At 44.5% G+C, this 19,089-nt stretch overlaps 1 protein-coding gene across 2 annotated transcripts in view; it reads left to right on the top strand.

Moving 5' to 3' along the window:
* LOC120021452 (ATP-dependent RNA helicase DQX1-like) overlaps nucleotides 1–19,089 on the top strand; it is a 32,486-nt gene that overhangs the window by 10,793 nt on the left and 2,604 nt on the right. For both annotated transcript variants that reach the window (XM_038965227.1, XM_038965228.1), the window contains exons 2-11: nucleotides 6,148–6,521; nucleotides 6,854–7,047; nucleotides 7,375–7,816; nucleotides 10,833–11,141; nucleotides 14,766–14,865; nucleotides 14,991–15,149; nucleotides 15,719–15,910; nucleotides 16,085–16,210; nucleotides 16,340–16,530; nucleotides 16,817–17,007. In XM_038965227.1, the coding sequence (XP_038821155.1) occupies nucleotides 6,204–6,521; nucleotides 6,854–7,047; nucleotides 7,375–7,816; nucleotides 10,833–11,141; nucleotides 14,766–14,865; nucleotides 14,991–15,149; nucleotides 15,719–15,910; nucleotides 16,085–16,210; nucleotides 16,340–16,530; nucleotides 16,817–17,007 (2,222 nt within the window). In that variant the 5' untranslated portion in view covers nucleotides 6,148–6,203. The remainder of the gene's footprint in view (nucleotides 1–6,147; nucleotides 6,522–6,853; nucleotides 7,048–7,374; nucleotides 7,817–10,832; nucleotides 11,142–14,765; nucleotides 14,866–14,990; nucleotides 15,150–15,718; nucleotides 15,911–16,084; nucleotides 16,211–16,339; nucleotides 16,531–16,816; nucleotides 17,008–19,089) is intronic.

Raw genomic sequence — 19,089 nt, 5'->3', positions numbered from 1 at the left:
ATATTGCACTGGTCATCCCCAAAGCAAACACTTCCTTTGGCCACTTTTCCTTCCAGTTCTCTGCTGCCAATGACTGGAACGAATTGCAAAAAGTCTTATAGGGAGGGAGTCTTATCTCCCTCCCTAACTTTAAGCATCAGCTGTCTTAGCAGCTTACCTATCACTGTACCTGTACACAGCCAATCTGTAAATAGCACACCCGACTACCTCATCCCCATATTATTACTTACCCTCTTGCTCTTTTGCACCCCAGTATCTCTACTTGCACATTCATCATCTGCACATCTATCACTCCAGTATTAATGCTAAATTGTAATTATTTTTGCCTCCTGGGTCTATTTATTGCCTACCTCCCTACTCTTCTACATTTGCACACACTGTACATAGAATTTGTTTCTATTTTTCTTTTCTTTTGTGTCATTGACTGTATGTTTGTTTATTTGTAACTCTGTGTTGTTGTTTCTGTCACATTGCTTTGCTTTATCTTGGCCAGGTCGCAGTTGTAAATGAGAACTTGTTCTCAACTGGCTTACCTGGTTAAATAAAGGTGAAATATGTGTATATATATATATATATATAGTGGGGAGAACAAGTATTTGACACACTGCCAATTTTGCAGGTTTTCCTACTTTCAAAGCATGTAGAGGTCTGTCATTTTTATCAAGGTACACTTCAACTGCGAGAGACGGAATCTAAAACAAAAATCCAGAAAATCACATTGTATGATTTTTAAGTAATTAATTTGCATTTTATTGCATGACATAAGTATTTGATACATCAGAAAAGCAGAACTTAATATTTGGTACAGAAACCTTTGTTTGCAATTACAGAGATCATACGTTTCCTGTAGTTCTTGACCAGGTTTGCACACACTGCAGCAGGGATTTTGGCCCACTCCTCCATACAGACCTTCTCCAGATCCTTCAGGTTTCGGGGCTGTCGCTGGGCAATACGGATTTCAGCTCCCTCCAAAGATTTTCTATTGGGTTCAGGTCTGGAGACTGGCTAGGCCACTCCAGGACCTTGAGATGCTTCTTACGGAGCCACTCCTTAGTTGCCCTGGCTGTGTGTTTCGGGTCGTTGTCATGCTGGAAGACCCAGCCACGACCCATCTTCAATGCTCTTACTGAAGGAAGGAGGTTGTTGGCCAAGATCTCGCGATACATGGCCCCATCCATCCTCCCCTCAATACGGTGCAGTCGTCCTGTCCCCTTTGCAGAAAAGCATCCCCAAAGAATGATGTTTCCACCTCCATGCTTCACGGTTGGGATGGTGTTCTTGGGGTTGTACTCATCCTTCTTCTTCCTCCAAACACGGCGAGTGGAGTTTAGACCAAAAAGCTCTATTTTTGTCTCATCAGACCACATGACCTTCTCCCATTCCTCCTCTGGATCATCCAGATGGTCATTGGCAAACTTCCGACGGGCCTGGACATGCGCTGGCTTGAGCAAGGGGACCTTGCGTGCGCTGCAGGATTTTAATCCATGACGGCGTAGTGTGTTACTAATGGTTTTCTTTGAGACTGTGGTCCCAGCTCTCTTCAGGTCTTTGACCAGGTCCTGCCGTGTAGTTCTGGGCTGATCCCTCACCTTCCTCATGATTATTGATGCCCCACAAAGTGAGATCTTGCATGGAGCCCCAGACCGAGGGTGATTGACCATCATCTTGAACTTCTTCCATTTTCTAATAATTGCGCCAACAGTTGTTGCCTTCTCACCAAGCTGCTTGCCTATTGTCCTGTAGCCCATCCCAGCCTTGTGCAGGTCTACAATTTTATCCCTGATGTCCTTACACAGCTCTCTGGTCTTGGCCATTGTTGAGAGGTTGGAATCTGTTTGATTGAGTGTGTGGACAGGTGTCTTTTATACAGGTAACGAGTTCAAACAGGTGCAGTTAATACAGGTAATGAGTGGAGAACAGGAGGGCATCTTAAAGAAAAACTAACAGGTCTGTGAGAGCCGGAATTCTTACTGGTGTGTAGGTGATCAAATACTTATGTCATGCAATAAAATGCAAATTAATTACTTAAAAATCATACAATGTGATTTTCTGGATTTTAGTTTTAGATTCCGTCTCTCACAGTTGAAGTGTACCTATGATAAAAATGACAGACCTTTACATGCTTTGTAAGTAGGAAAACCTGCAAATTCGGCAGTGTATCAAATACTTGTTCTCCCCACTGTATATAATTATTATTATTTTTTAAATATTATATATTTTTTTAAATGTGTAATGTGGCTCTATTTGCCTTTCAGCATGCATTTTTTCCATCATTCTGAATGTCTAAAATCAAATCAAATCAAATGTATTTATATAGCCCTTCGTACATCAGCTGATATCTCAAAGTGCTGTACAGAAACCCAGCCTAAAAGCCCAAACAGCAAGCAATGCAGGTGTAGAAGCACCATATGTTGTTCTGAAATATGACACAGACATACTGGACATTTTAAACTCTTATTATGGTGGCGATTTGACAAAATTACAATCATGGTCTTGAATTGGACTCGTATTTTTCTGATCTTGGTCTTGACTTGGTCTCGGACCCCTCGTCTCCCTCCCGGTCTCGCTCCCCCCTCAGGTCTTGGTCTTGACTCGGACTCGATTCGCTCCGGTCTTGGTTTTGAATCGGTCTCGCTTTAGATGGTCTCGAACACAACACTGCTCCTAGACGTTTCCACTTCACAATACTTCACTTACACGGAACCCAAACCGGCTGCGCGTGTGCGCCATCGTACGCCATCGTGCATAAATGTACATGCAGGTTAAAATATCAAAACAAACTCTGAACCAATTGTATTAATTTGGGGACAGGTTGAGAAGCATTAATGGCAATTTAGCTAGCTAGCTTGCACTTGCTAGCTAATTTGTCCTTTTTAGCTAGCATGCTGTTGCTAGCTAATTTGTCCTGGGATATAAACATTGAGTTGTTATTTTACCTGAAATGCAGAAGGTCCTCTACTCTGCCAATTAATCCACACATAAAACGGTCAACTGAATCGTTTCTAGTCATCTCTCCTCCTTCCATGCTTTTTCTTCTCTTGACTTTATATTGCGATTGGCAACTTTCATAAATTAGGTGCATTACCGCCACTGACTTCATTCGTCTTTCAGTCACCCACTGGGTATAACCATTGAGGAGATGGCATGTGGGTACCTGCTTCTATAAACCAATGAGGAGATGGGAGAGGCAGAACTTGCAGTGCGATCTGCATCAGAAATAGAACGGAATTATATTTTAGCTCTTGGCAACGCAGGCGCTCGTTGGTGCGCGCGAGCAGTGTGGATGCAATAATTTAATAACATTTCTAAATTTATTTTGCAACGCTCACACACGCGACGCGAGCGGTGTAGTCAGCCTGTTACAGTTGACTGGGGCAACTCTAGCAGAGCAGAAATTTGACAAACTGACTTGTTTGAAAGGTTATGATGGTGCCACATTGAAAGTCACTGAGCTCTTCAGTAAGGCCATTCTACTGCCAATGTTTGTCTATGGAGATTGCATGGCTGTGTGTGTGTCAGTAACCGGTGTGGCTGAAATGGCCAAATCCACTAATTTAAAGGGGTGTCCACATACTTTTGTGTATATAGTGTAGCTAGGCCAAACCTCTTGCCACTTCTGTTTGTTGACATATCAATTGAGGTGTACCCATTACAAAATCTACCCAAGCTCTTATTACCTTATGTAAGAACCGTAGCCTACTTATTTCATGCAGTATATTCATATTGTACCCATCCCATCCATCTTAGAGTCATATCAATTATTTTATCCATCGTTTTAGTTAAGTTACTCTTATACCATTTTTATCAGAGATTTCTTGTGAATGTACAAAGACAGCCTCAGTCTAGAGTGGGTGTTAACCATAAGTGAGTACATGTGTCAGTAAGTGCAAGTCTGTGTATTGCTTAATGTCTACTGTGCAAATGCAGACATTCCAGGAGTGAATGGGATAGCACAGGCCCACAGCTGCTGTACAGAGCTACAGCTGCTCTGTGCTTTCTGACTGAAGCTGTCTGACTTCCTAGGCCTTCAGTGACTACACTAGAAATGATGCACTCTGTATAGCACAACTGTTACTATATACGTATTTAGTCAAGGTTGACATTGCCCTGTGAAAGGTTTGAGGCTTCTTACACTACATTAAACTTTCTCTCTCAGAATCATACATCATATTTTTGAAATAACATATGATATACAATACCAGTCAAGAGTTTGGAAAAACCTACTCATTCAAGTGTTTTTCTTTACATCAAAACTATTAAATAACACATATGGAATCATGCAGTAACCAAAAAAGTGTTAAACACATCAAAATATATTTTATATTTGAGATTCTTCAAAGTAGCCACCCTTTGCCTTGATGACAGCTTTGCACACTTGGCATTCTCTCAACCAGCTTCAGCTGGAATGCTTTTCCAACCATTTTGAATGAGTTCCCCCATATGCTAAGCGCTTGTTGGCTGCTTTTCCTTCACTCTGCGGTTGGGTTGAGGTCGGGTGATTGTAGAGGCCAGGCCATCTGATGCACCACTCCATCACTCTCCTTTCCCCCCCTTTTTTTCTATAGGGGTGGATCAGCTAAATATTGCGGAAAGATTGTTGCTTCCATCAATGTAATTGTCTGCATCATTTCCAATCCCCCATATCTTTTTTTGGTAAATATATATATCCATATACATACACGTACATACCCATACATATACATATGCATACATATATATACATATACATACACATACCTATATAGATATATATATACTTTTTTTTTTTTTTTTAATATACCTTTATTATTCCCCGCAAACCCTATCACCCTTCCCCCAATTGGAGTAAACTAATAAACAATAACACTTAGACTTCTACCATCAGTTTATACATCTTATTCACTCTCCTTCTTGGTCAAATAACCCTCACACAGCCTGGAGGTGTGTTGGGTCATTGTCCTGTTGAAAAACATATGATAGTCCCACTAAACGCAAACCAGATGGGATGGCGTATCACTGCAGAATGCTGTGGTAGCCATGCTGGTTAAGTGTGCCTTGAATTCTAAATAAATCACAGACAGTGTCACCAGCAAAGCACCCCCACACCATCATACCTCCTCCTGCATGCTCCATGGTGGGAACCACACATGAAAGATCATCCGTTCACCTACTCTGCGTCTCACAAAGACACAGCGGTTGGAACCAAATATCTAAAATTTGGACTCATCAGACCAAAGGACAGATTTCCACCGGTCTAATGTCCATTGCTCGGGTTTCTTGGCCCAAACAAGTCTCTTCTTCTTATTGGTGTCCTTTCATAGTGATTTCTTTGCAGCAATTCCACCATGAAGGCCTGATTCACGTAGTCTCCTCTGAACAGTTGATGTTGAGATGTGTCTGTTGAACTCTGTGAAGCATTTCTTTGGGATGCAATCGGAGGTGCAGTTAACTCTAATAAACGTATCCCCTGCAGCAGAGGTAACTCTGGGTATTCCTTTCCTGTGGCAGTCCTCATGAGAGCCAGTTTCATCATAGCGCTTGATGGTTTTTGCGACTGCACTTGAAGAAATGTTCTAAGTTTTTGACACTTTTCTGATTGACTGACCTTCATGTCTTAAAGTAATGATGGACTGTCGTTTCTCTTTGCTTATTTCAGCAGTTCTCGCCATAATATGGACTTGGTCTTTTACCAAATATGGCTATCTTTTGTATACCCCCCTACCTTGTCACAACACAACTGATTGGCTGAAACGCATTAAGAAGGAAAGAAATTCCACAAATTAACTTTTAACAAGGCACCTATTAATTTAAATGTATTCCAGGTGACTACCTCATCAAGCTGGTTGAGGGAATGCCAAGAGTGTGCAAAGCTGTCATCAAGGCAAAGGGTGGCTACTTTGAAGAATCTTAAATATAAAATATATTTTGATTTGTTTAACACTTTTTTTGGTTTATACATGATCTCTCATATGTGTTATTTCTACAATGTAGAAAATAGTAAAAAATATTTAAAAAACCTGGAATGAGTAGGTGTGTTCAAACGTTTGACTGATAGTGTATATTACATTTCCTTCAGTGACAGGGGTCAATCAACTAAGTTGGGTGAAATCTAAAACTTGCTATACAACTTTCAACACAACAGCATCTCTTCTCTGATCCTCTTCCCAGGTAATCTCCAGTCACTCCGTTACCACCCACATCCCCTCTCCCCAACCCACCCTGCGATGATGTCGTCACCCTCCGTGGCCACCCCCTTGACAACGTCCCCCCCCACCCTCCGCCCCCCCTCCGCCCTAGACTCTCTCTCCATGTCCTCTCTACTGTCCGGGGACCTAGAGGATGAGGTGGGGGAGGAGGGCGGCCTGGGGGACCTGGAGGTGAACCCGTATGATGGCTTGCCCTTCTCATCACGCTACTACTCTCTGCTGGAGGAGAGGAAGACGCTTCCCTTGTGGGGCCTCAAGTACCGCCTGCTGGAGCACCTGGAGACACACAGCATGGTGGTGGTCAGTGCCCCCAGTGGCACAGGCAAGAGCACACAGGTAAGAGGCATGCAAAGTACATACAAAACACGCACACAGGTATAGGCACACACATTAGCACTGGTGTTGAAGAGCCAAGAGAAAGCAAAGGTGGGGAAACATGCCAAACATACAGGTAGGATACACACATTCACACTCGTACACACATATGGTTAGGGACCCTCCAAACGTACACAATATTCAGACACTGAAGATAGACAGAAAGACAGATAGCTGTACTAACTCAAGCAACTAAGCACACAGGCTATCACGCTATACACACTGACTTTGTGTGCATATCAGTCTCTCACTTAGTCTCCCTCTTTCTCTCTCCCTCATCCTCTCTCTCCCAGGTGCCCCAGTGGTGTGTGGAGTACGCCCTGTCCCATGAGTTCTCTCAGGGCTTGGTGTGCTGTTCCCAGCCCTATGCTGTGGCTGCAGGGAGTCTGGCCCTCAGGGTGGCTGATGAGATGGACCTGAGTCTGGGCCTGGAGGTGGGCTACTGGGTCCCCCACGACGATGGCTGTACCCCTGATACACTACTTAGGTGAGGAGAGATGTAGACACCCAGGTGTGCATGAACATTGGCGCATGTGTATGTACGCACACATACCACATAGGTGCAAGCTTGGGTACACACACATCGCCCAATCTGATGGCACGTTTCGTACTCATCTTCTTCTAACTCATTTATCCACCCTCCTTTAAGCTCTCCCCGACCTGGGAAAGAATATTGTAGTCCTTGTTTCCTCCTCTCTCTTTCTCTCCCCTGAGGTTTACAATAGTGCAAGACAATAGGATTAAGGGATGGGGTTGTTTCTCTCCCTGATCCCTCTTCCCCCCTCACCCTCTCTCTCCCCCCTCCCTCTCTCAGGTTCGTCAGTGACTCTCTGCTCCTGGGGGAGATGATGTCGGACCCCCTGCTGCGTCAGTATGGGGTGCTGGTGGTGGATGAGGTTCAGGAGCGCACTGTGCCCTCCGACGTCCTTCTGGGCTTGCTGCTGGACGTGTGCTGCCAGCGCCCCGACGACCTCCGCGTGGTCCTCCTCACCGACCCCTCCCTTGCCTCCAGCCTCGCCACCTTCCTGGGTGAGGGAGTTCCGGTTCTAACGCTGGATGAGCCTGTCGTGGATGAGGACCGGCCCGTCAGAGATACACCCGACACAGAGACAAGGAGGAGGCCACCGGTTGTCGTGGAAACGGTGTACAGGGATCCTGGAGGGAGGGAGTCTGCGGCAGCAGCATGTTACATGGTGTTGGATCTCCACCGCAGGGGAGAGGAAGGAGATGTCATGGTCTTTCTCTCCAGTGCCCAGGTAGATGCACACACACACACGTTATACTAAATATATATAGCTAGTCTCATCAACTACTGGGGCAGTTTTTACCCTTATCATATCATTAGACAATAGATGCCCAGTAGTCCTACTGCTGGTACGGAGAAATGGTTCAGAAGGCTCAGTGGGTTACAGAGTTAGTTAGGATTAGTCGGTGCATGCAACAGCAGACTTGTGGTATTATTTTACCGCACGGGCCACACAGTATATGAATATATTATGGGTTAAATGTAAGTCGTTTTGGATAAAAGTGTCTGCTAAATGACCTTCCTTTCTATCCCACCTCTTGTCAGTTTCTGCTAGACTTCCTTCTACATGTAAATCCCTATTGAACTGTGTTGTTTCTTAATGCTGTGTTTTATAACATGCCATCTTCCTTGTCTGTTGTTGCCTCTCACCCTGGGGACAGAGAAACAGGGACACTGTAATCTTAGACTGCTGAATGGCATCAGGGTGGGTCAGGTGTCCTGTTTAACGCATCCAGAATACACATACAGTTGAAGTTGGAAGTTTACATACACTTAGGTTGGAGTCATTAAAACTTGTTTTTCAACCACTCCACAAATTTCTTGTTAACAAACTATAGTTTTGGCAAGTTGGTTAGGACATCTACTTTGTGCATAACACAAGTAATTTTCCCAACATTTGTTTACAGACAGATTATTTCACTTATAATTCACTGTATCACAATTCCAGTGGGTCAGAAGTTTACATACACTAAGTTGACTGTGCCTTTAAAGAGCTTGGAAAATTCCAGAAAATGATGTCATGGCTTTAGAAGCTTCTGATAGGCTAATTGACATAATTTGAGTCAATTGGAGGTGTACCGGTGGATGTATTTCAAGGCCTACCTTCAAACTCAGTGCCTCTTTGCTTGACATCATGGGAAAATCAAAAGAAATAAGCCAAGACCTCAGAAAAAAAATTGTAGACCACCACAAGTCTGGTTCATTCTTGGGAGCAATTTCCAAACGCCTGAGGGTACCACGTTCATCTGTACAAACAATAGTACGCAAGTATAAACACCATGGGACCATGCAGCTGTCATACCATTCAGGAAGGAAACGCGTTCTGTCTCCTAGAGATGAACGTACTTTGTTGCGAAAAGTGCAAATCATTCCCAGAACAACAGCAAAGTACCTTGTGAAGATGCTGACGGAAACAGGTACAAAAGTATGTATATCCACAGTAAAACAAGTCCTATATCGACATAACCTGAAAGGCCGCTCAGCAAGGAAGAAGCCACTGCTCCAAAACCGCCATAAAAAAGCCAGACTACGGTTTGCTACTGCACATGGGGACAAAGATCGTACTTTTTGGAGAAATGTCCTCTGGTTTGATAGAACTGTTTGGCCATAATGACCATCGTTATGTTTGGAGGAAAAAGGGGGCGGCTTGCAAGCCGAAGAACACCATCCCAACCGTGAAGAACAGGGGTGGCAGCATCATGTTGTGGGAGTGCTTTGCTGCAGGAGGGACTGGTGCACTTCACAAATTAGATGGCATCATGAGAAAGGAAAATTATGTGGCTGTATTGAAGCAACATCTCAAGACATCTGTCAAAGCTTGGTCCGAATGGTTCTTCCAAATGGACAATGACCCCAAGCATACTTCCAAAGTTGTGGCAAAATGGCTTAAGAACAACAAAGTCAAGGTATTGGAGTGGCCATCACAAAGCTCTGAACTCAGTCCTATAGAATATTTGTGGGCAGAACTGAAAAGCGTGTGCGAGCAAGGAGGCCTAAAAACCGGACTCAGTTACACCAGCTCTGTCAGGAGGAATGGGCCAAAGTTCACCGAACTAATTGTGGGAAGCTTGTGGAATGCTACCCAAAACATTTGACCCAAGTTAAACAACTTAAAGGCAATGCTACCAAATACTAATTAAGTGTATGTAAACTTCTGACCCACTGGGAATGTGATGAAAGAAATAAAAGCTGAAATAAATCATTCTCTCTACTATTATTCTGACATTTCACATTCTTAAAATAAAGTGGTGATCCTAACTGACCTAAAACAGGGAATTATTACTCGGATTAAATGTCAGGAATTGCGAAAAACTGAGTTTAAATGTATTTGGCTAAGGCGTATGTAAACTTCCGACTTCAACTGTACATGCCGTGCAGAGAGAGAGAGAGCACAGAGCCCCATCATATTCACATCCACTTCTCTCACACACACACTGCCACTATGTCAACATCACCACACCCTAGCTCCTCGCCTAATTCCTGGATATGGTTTCAAATCCTGAGGCAGACCAGGACTTCAGTACAGTAGTTGATGCCAAGGCTGCAAAACACAGAGCTAGCTAGCCAGGAGGACGGATCTGGTTAAGACTCACTGTAAACAAAGTAAACAAGGACACAGATAAGCACTGTCTGTTTAGGGAGAGGGAAACAAAGAGGGAGGGTGCGAGAGGGGGAGAGACATGAGAAAGGAGAACGGGCACAGGGACAGAGGTCCCAATACGCTCAAATAGATAAATGTTTTTACTTTTTAAAACAATGAAAACCCATTGGTCTAGCTAGCTTAAGTAGAAGAAGCCATTACAAAGTATGGAGACTTTACCAGGGCAAGGAGGCAGTGGGTGGGGTAAGGGCAAAGATGAGAAGTTGGTTCCACTCTTCCCCTTTAAATGCCCTCTGTGCCCTATGTGCAATCCCTTTAACTGGTTAGCATAGCTACTCCCACTCAGCTGCCATATGGAGGGAAAAAATGATAGACTTGGAGGGGCAGAGTGGAGAGAGGAAAGAGTGGATGCATTTGGGACAATGTGTACCTTACACACTACATTTCACTGCATGTAGGTAGCATAAATAGCATGTTCTCATTTCATTTAAATTACTCTATCTACTTGTCCACTAATTCACTTTTGTTATGGCTGGACGATTTTTAGAATGCCAGGACTTAACATTTCTCAAGAGATTGACTAAGTGCCCAGGATAGAACAGTATGTATTCTCAAACCTTTCTTCTCTCTCCTCCCTCTCTCTCAGGAGATTGACGAGTGTGGCTCTCTGCTGGAGAAGGAGTCTGTGGCCCTGAGCCCTCAGCTGGGGACCCTCAGAGTTCTGCACCTCCACGCAGGCCTTGGAGGGGCTACCCAGCGCGTCTATGAAGCCGAGCCAGAGGGGCCTTCTGGGGACAAGGAGGGGTCCAATGGGTCTGAAGGACTGGAAGGGCCAGGGATAGGGATGGGGACGGGAGCGAGGCGCAGGGTCATCCTCACAGACACCTTGGGGGAGGCCTCCTTCTCTCTATCTGGAGTCCGCTATGTCATAGACACAGGCATGCAACTTAAGACAGTGAGTACTAATTTATTAGAGATGGGAAGGAGGAGGAGTATGTGTTGCACTATCCTACACAGCTGGCACATATCAAATCAGATTTTATTAGTCACATGTGCCGAATACAGCAGGTGTAGACCTTAGAGTGAAATGCTTACTACGAGCCTCTAACCAGTTTCAGCAGTTTCAAAAATTACGGATAAGAATAAGAGATAAAAGTAAGTAATTAAAGAGCAGCAGTAAAAAATAACAATATAAACAGAGTCGGTACAGAGTCAATATGCGGGGGCACTGGTTAGTTGAGGTAGTATGTACATGTAGGTAGAGTAAATTAAAGTGACTACAGTTGAAGTCGGAAGTTTACATACACCTTAGCCAAATACATTTAAATTCAGTTTTTCACAATTCCTGACATTTAATCTTAGTAAAAATTCCCTGTCTTAGGTCAGTTAGGATCACCACTTTATTTTAAGAATGTGAAATGTCAGAATAATAGTTGAGAGAATGATTTATTTCAGCTTTTATTTCTTTCATCACATTCCCAGTGGGTCAGAAGTTTACATACACTCAATTAGTATTTGGTAGCATTGCCTTAGAATTGTTTAACTTGGGTCAAACGTTTCGGGTAGCCTTCCACAAGCTTCCCACAATTAGTTCGGTGAATTTTGGCCCTTTCCTCCTGACAGAGCTGGTGTAACCGAGTCAGGTTTTTAGGCCTCCTTGCTCACACAAGCTTTTTCAGTTCTGCCCACACATTTTCTATAGGATTGAGGTCAGGGATTTGTGATGGCCATTCCAATACCTTGACTTTGTTGTCCTTAAGCCATTTTGCCACAACTTTGGAAGTGTGCTTGGGGTTATTGTCCATTTGGAAGACCCATTTGCGACCAAGCTTTAACTTCCTGACTGATGTCTTGAGATGTTGCTTCAATATATCCACATCATTTTCCTCCCTCATGATGCCATCTATTTTGTGAAGTGCACCAGTCATTCCTGCAGCAAAGCACCCCCGCAACATGATGCTGCCACTCCCGTGCTTCACGGTTGGGATGGTGTTCTTCGGCTTGCAAGCATCCCCTTTTTTCCTCCAAACATAACTAAGGTCATTATGGCCAAACAGTTCTATTTTTGTTTCATCAGACCAGAGGACATTTCTCCAAAAAGTACGACCTTTGTCCCAATGAGCAGTTGCAAACTGTAGTCTGGCTTTTTTTATGGCGGTTTTGGAGCAGTGGCTTCTTCCTTGCTGAGCGGCCTTTCAGGTTATGTCGATATAGGTCTCGTTTTACTGTGGCGATAGATACTTTTGTACCTGTTTCCACCAGCATCTTCACAAGGTCCTTTGCCTTTGTTCTGGGATTGATTTGCACTTTTTGCACCAAAATACGTTCATTTCTAGGAGACAGAACGCGTCTCCTTCCTGAGCGGTATGACGGCTGCGTGGTCCCATGGTGTTTATTCTTGCGTACTATTGTTTGTACAGATGAACGTGGTACCTTCAGGCGTTTGGAAATTGCTCCCAAGGATGAACCAGACTTGTGGAGGTCTACAATTATTTTTTTTCTGAGGTCTTGGCTGATTTCTTTTGATTTTCCCCTGATGTCAAGCAAAGAGGCACTGAGTTTGAAGGTAGGCCTTGAAATACATCCACAGGTAAACCTCCAATTGAATCAAATGATGTCAATTAGCCTATCAGAAGCTTCTAAAGCCATGACATAATTTTCTGGAATTTTCCAAGCTGTTTAAAGGCACAGTCAACTTAGTGTATGTAAACTTCTGACCCACTGGAATTGTGATACAGGTAAATAATCTGTAAACAATTGTTGGAAAAATTACTTGTGTCATGCACAAAGTAGATGTCCTAACCGACTTGCCAAAACTATAGTTTGTTAACAAGAAACTTGTGGAGTGGTTGAAAAACGACTCCAACCTAAGTGCATGTAAACTTCCGACTTCAACTGAATTCATAGATGACAACAGAGTGGCAGTGGTGTGGGGAGGGCGGAGGGCCCCCCCCCCCCTCCCCACACCACTGGGGGGCAATGCGAGTAGTCTGGGTAGCCATGTTCAGGAGTCTTATGACTTGGCGGTAGAAGCTGTTTAGAAGCCTCTTGGACCGAGACTTGGTGCTCCGGTACCGCTTGCTGTGTGGTAGCAGAGAGAAAATCTATGACTAGGGTGGCTGGAGTCTTTGACAATTTTTAGGGCCTTCCTCTGACACCGCCTGGTATAGAGGTCCTCGATGGCAGGAAGCTTGGCCGCTCGCACTACCCTCTGTAGTGCCTTGCGGTCAGAGGCCGAGCAGTTGCCATACCAGGCCCCTGTGTTGAGGATCAACGTGGCGGATGTGTTGTTGCCTACCCTTACCACCTGGGGGTGGCCCGTCAGTTGCAGAGGGAGGTGTTTAGTCCAAAGGTCCTTAGCTTATTGATGAGCTTTGAGGGCACTATGGTGTTGAACACTAAGCTTTGGTTAATGAATAGCATTCTCACATAGGTGTTCCTTTTGTCCAGGTGGGAAAGGGCAGTGTGGAGTGCAATCGAGACTACATCATCTGTGGATCTGTTGGGGCGGTATGCAAATTGGAGTGGGTCTAGGGTTTCAGGGATGATGGTGTTGATGTGAGCCATGACCAGCCTTTCAAAGCACTTCATGGCTACAGACGCGAGTGCTACGGGTCGGTAGTCATTTAGGCAGGTTACCTTAGTGTTCTTGGGCACAGGCACTATGGTGGTCTGCTTAAAACATGTTGGTATTACAGACTCGGACAGGGAGAGGTTGAAAATGTCAGTGAAGACACTTGCTAGTTGGTATGCGCATGCTCGCAGTACACGTCCTGGTAATCCGTCTGGCCCTGCGGCCTTGTGAATGTTGACCTGTGTAAAGATCTTATTCACATCGGCTGCGGAGAGCGTGATCACACAGTCTTCCTGTACAGCTGGTGCTCTCATGCATGTTTCAGTGTTATTTGCCTCGAAGCGAGCATAGAAGTAGTTTAGCTCATCCGGTAGGCTCGTGTCACTGGGCAGCTCTCGGCTGTGCTTCCCTTTGTAGTCTGTAATGGTTTGCAGGCTCTGCCACATCCGACGAGCGTCAGAGTCGGTGTAGTACGACTCGATCTTAGTCCTGTATTGACGCTTTGCCTGTTTGATGGTACATCAGAGGGCATAGCGGGATTTCTTAGAAGCTTCTGGGTTAGAGTCCCGCTCCTTGAAAGCGGTAGCTCTAGCCTTTAGCTCAGTGCGGATGCTGCCTGTAATCCATGGCTTCTGGTTGGGGTATGTACGTACGTCACTGTGGGGACGACGTCATCGATGCACTTATTGATGAAGCCAATGACAGATGTGGTGTACTCCTCAATGCCAATTCCATAGCAAAACAGTCCTGTAGGTTAGCATCTTCTTCATCTGACCACTTTTTTATTGACCTAGTCACTGGTGCTTCCTGCTTTAATTTTGCTTGTAAGCAGGAATCAGGAGGATGGCATTATGGTCAGATTTGCCATGTGGAGGGCGAGCTTTGTATGAATCTCTGTGTGTGGCCACAATAACCACAATGCTGCATAACCTCAATAGACTTTTGAGGTGCACCCAGTCCCAGTGCCATGCATAACCTCCCACTCTTCCTGCCTCCGTCTCATAGGTTTACAACCCTCAAATTAGAGCAGACTCCCAGGTCCTGCGTCCAATCAGCCGGCAGCAGGCAGACATGCGGACGCAGAGGGTAAACGGTGACCTACCAGGTAGGTTAAGGTCAATCAAATCTGTTGTAAGAAATCATCATGGACAGAAGGGACATACAAAGCTGTTACAGGACAACTATCCTCTCTCTGTGTATTCTTCTGAACCCTCTCTCCTGTTCCTCCAGGTCTGTGTTTACGTCTGTACCCCCAGGCTCTGTATGTGGAGGGCATGGCGGAGACCCGCAGCCCGGGGGTGGTGGAGGAGAACCTCAGCCACCTGGTGCTGCTGCTCAAGAGACTGGACATCGCCGACATGGGCCAGTGCAAGTTCCTGGACAGGCCTGGTAAGGAGGGCCGTGCATCATCTAGCTAGTTCAGCCCTGTTTCCTTTGAATGAATAAAGTGCACCTTGCACCAGACCTGGGTTCAAATACATGTGTATTTGAGTATATGGTATTTAAAATACTTTTTTCTTTGTATTTGACTATTTTCAATTACACTGCACAAAAACAAGTACTTTTATTTCAGTATTTGAATGGTTATTTGTAAAAGTCAAATAGTCTACCAAATTGTATTTTCAAATGTTTATTTCAAATACTATTTTCTAATACCTGGCTTAAATGCATTTAGTATTTTCAAATACTTTCCAAGTGTATTTGCAAATACATTAAAATATTCAACTACTTTTCTTTTCAAATAAAATATATCTGAATACTTACTTTGAATGTATGTAAAAGTAATAGAGATTTTTTTTTAATATATTTGAACCCATTCATGGGATTCATGTAGGATTCATGTTTTTACTAGGTGCCTTCTATTTTGTGTTATCAGGCAAAATATAAGATCTTTCCATATCCGTCATTTTCTTCAATCCTCACTCTCTCTTTAATTCTCTCCTCTCTCCCTCCCTCAGCTCCAGAGGCTCTGATGCAGGCTCTAGAGGACCTGGACTACCTGGCAGCACTGGATGATGATGGGAACCTATCTGAGGTGGGCATCATTATGTCAGAGCTGCCCCTGGAGCCCCCGCTGGCCAAGGCCCTCATCGCTGCCTGCGAGTTTGACTGTGTCAACGAGCTGCTCACCATCGCTGCCATGCTCACAGGTACACACGGCACACACATACACTGTCCAAGGTGCTTATTACTGGCTGTAAAATGAGCCTTTACTAACCCTTTTTACATGCATTACAAAATATTGCTTTGTTTTGTTTCTATAACTTAGATTTACGTTTTTGAACAGTCATTCATTTAAATTCTCCACCTGTGTGTGTTCCCAGCTTCGCCCTGCTTTGTGACCCCCACACCCCAGAGAGAGGAGGCAGCAGCCACTCACAGACGCCCCCTGTTGCACAACGAGGGAGACCACCTCACCCTCATCAACATCTACAACGCCTACATACAGCGTGAGACCATATACCACACACACACACACACTCATGGATCTACACACATAGGCATGGAACAGACATGCATTTCACACAATCTCTACTCCTTGAATATTAATATGTGTGTTTCTCTGATTCATATTTTAGACAATGAGGATGATGCCTGGTGTACTACCAACTTCCTGAACCCCGCCGCATTACGATTGGCTGTGGTGATCAGGGCGGAGCTGCTGGAGGTGATGCAGCGAATAGAGTTGCCCGTCTCGCCTCCTTCCTTTGGTTGCCAAGACAACTGCACTAATATCAAGCGTGCACTCATCTCAGGGTTCTTCCTCAAGGTAAAAGGACTCATCAGTCCACTTCTCCATTTAAGATGTAATTTAGTTTGTTTGTGTCTAACATTTGTTTGTGTCTATAGACCTTAACCTTTCTCTCTATCCTCCCCCTATTTCTTCCTCCTCTCTTTGTCTTTGTTTTACTGTCTGTCAAAATGTTCACATTCTCCTCTCTTTCCATTCTGGTGTCTCTCTCTCTCTGTCTTTTGCCCCCCCGGTCTCTCCTGTTCTTTCTGTATTTGTTTCTCTCGATCTCATCTTCTCCCTTCCCCTCTCCTCTCTTTTTCAGGTGGCTCATGATGTGGACGGCTCAGGTAACTACCTCCTGTTGACTCACCGTCACGTGGCTCACCTCCACCCCTTCTCCTCCTACCTGTGTCGCCGGCCGCGCCTCAACCCCCCCTCCTGGGTGCTGTACCACGAATTCACCATCTCCCACGACAACTGCATCTGCACCGCCTCCGAGGTGCACCCCCACATGTGAGTAACCCTAAAATGTTTTGTGAACTTTTGTTGTTGAGCAAATCCATGTACAGTTGAAGTCGGAAGTTTATATACACTTAGGTTGGAGTCATTAAAACTCGTTTTTCAACCACTCCACAAATTTCTTGTTAACAAACTATAGTTTTGGCAAGTCGGTTAGGACATCTACTTTGTGCATGACACAAGTAATTTTTCCAACAATTGTTTACACACAGATTATTTCACTTATAATTCACTGTATCACAATTCCAGTGGGTCAGAAGTTTACATACAATACACTAAGATGACTGTGCCTTTAAACAGCTTGGAAAATTCCAGAAAATTATGTCATGGCTTTAGAAGCTTCTGTTAGGCTAATTGACATAATTTGAGTCAATTGGAGGTGTACCTGTGGATGTATTTCAAGGCCTACCTTCAAACTCAGTGCCTCTTTGCTTGACATCATGGGAAAATCAAAAGAAATCAGCCAAGACCTCAGAAAAAAAATTGTAGACCTCCACAAGTCTGGTTCATCCTTGGGAGCAATTTCCAAACGCCTGAGGGTACCACGTTCATCTGTACAAACAATAGTATGCAAGTATAAACACCATGGGACCACGCAGCCGTCATACCGCTGAGGAAGGAGACTCGTTCTGTCTCCTTGAGATGAACGTACTTTGGTGTGAAAAGTGCAAATCAATCCCAGAACAACAGCAAGGGACCGTGTGAAGATTCTGGAGGAAACAGGTACAAAATTATATACAGTGGGGCAAAAAAGTATTTAGTCAGCCACCAATTGTGCAAGTTCTCCCACTTAAAAAAATGAGAGAGGCCTGTAATTTTCATCATAGGTACACTTCAACTATGACAGGCAAAATGAGAAAAATAAATCCAGAAAATCACATTGTAGGATTTTTTATGAATTTATTTGCAAATTATGGTGGAAAATAAGTATTTGGTCAATAACAAAAGTTTATCTCAATACTTTGTTATATACCCTTTGTTGGCAATGACAGAGGTCAAACGTTTTCTGTAAGTCTTCACAAGGTTTTCACACACTGTTGCTGGTATTTTGGCCCATTCCTCCATGCAGATCTCCTCTAGAGCAGTGATGTTTTGGGGCTGTTGCTGGGCAACACGGACTTTCAACTCCCTCCAAAGATTTTCTATGGGGTTGAGATCTGGAGACTGGCTAGGCCACTCCAGGACCTTGAAATGCTTCTTACGAAGCCACTCCTTCGTTGCCCGGGCGGTGTGTTTGGGATCATTGTCATGCTGAAAGACCCAGCCACGTTTCATCTTCAATGCCCTTGCTGATGGAAGGAGGTTTTCACTCAAAATCTCACGATACATGGCCCCTTTTCATTCTGTCCTTTACACGGATCAGTCGTCCTAGTCCCTTTGCAGAAAAACAGCCCCAAAGCATGATGTTTCCACCCCCATGCTTCACAGTAGATATGGTGTTCTTTGGATGCAACTCAGCATTCTTTGTCCTCCAAACACGACGAGTTGAGTTTTTACCAAAAAGTTCTATTTTGGTTTCATCTGACCATATGACATTCTCCCAATCTTCTTCTGGATCATCCAAATGCTCTCTAGCAAACTTCAGACGGGCCTGGACATGTACTGGCTTAAGCAGGGGGACACGTCTGGCACTGCAGGATTTGAGTCCCTGGCGGCGTAGTGTGTTACTGATGGTAGGCTTTGTTACTTTGGTCCCAGCTCTCTGCAGGCCATTCACTAGGTCCCCCCGTGTGGTTCTGGGATTTTTGCTCACCGTTCTTGTGATCATTTTGACCCCACGGGGTGAGATCTTGCGTGGAGCCCCAGATCGAGGGAGATTATCAGTGGTCTTGTATGTCTTCCATTTCCTAATAATTGCTCCCAGAAGTTGATTTCTTCAAACCAAGCTGCTTACCTATTGCAGATTCAGTCTTCCCAGCCTGGTGCAGGTCTACAATTTTGTTTCTGGTGTCCTTTGACAGCTGTTTGGTCTTGGCCATAGTGGAGTTTGGATTGTGACTGTTTGAGGTTGTGGACAGGTGTCTTTTATATTGATAACAAGTTCAAACAGGTGCCATTAATACAGGTAACGAGTGG

Source organism: Salvelinus namaycush, chromosome 26 (assembly GCF_016432855.1).
Source record: "Salvelinus namaycush isolate Seneca chromosome 26, SaNama_1.0, whole genome shotgun sequence".
NCBI classification, from domain to species: Eukaryota; Metazoa; Chordata; class Actinopteri; order Salmoniformes; family Salmonidae; genus Salvelinus; species Salvelinus namaycush.
Note: the sequence above shows the minus strand (reverse complement) of the source record. Positions and strands in the feature narration are given on the sequence as shown.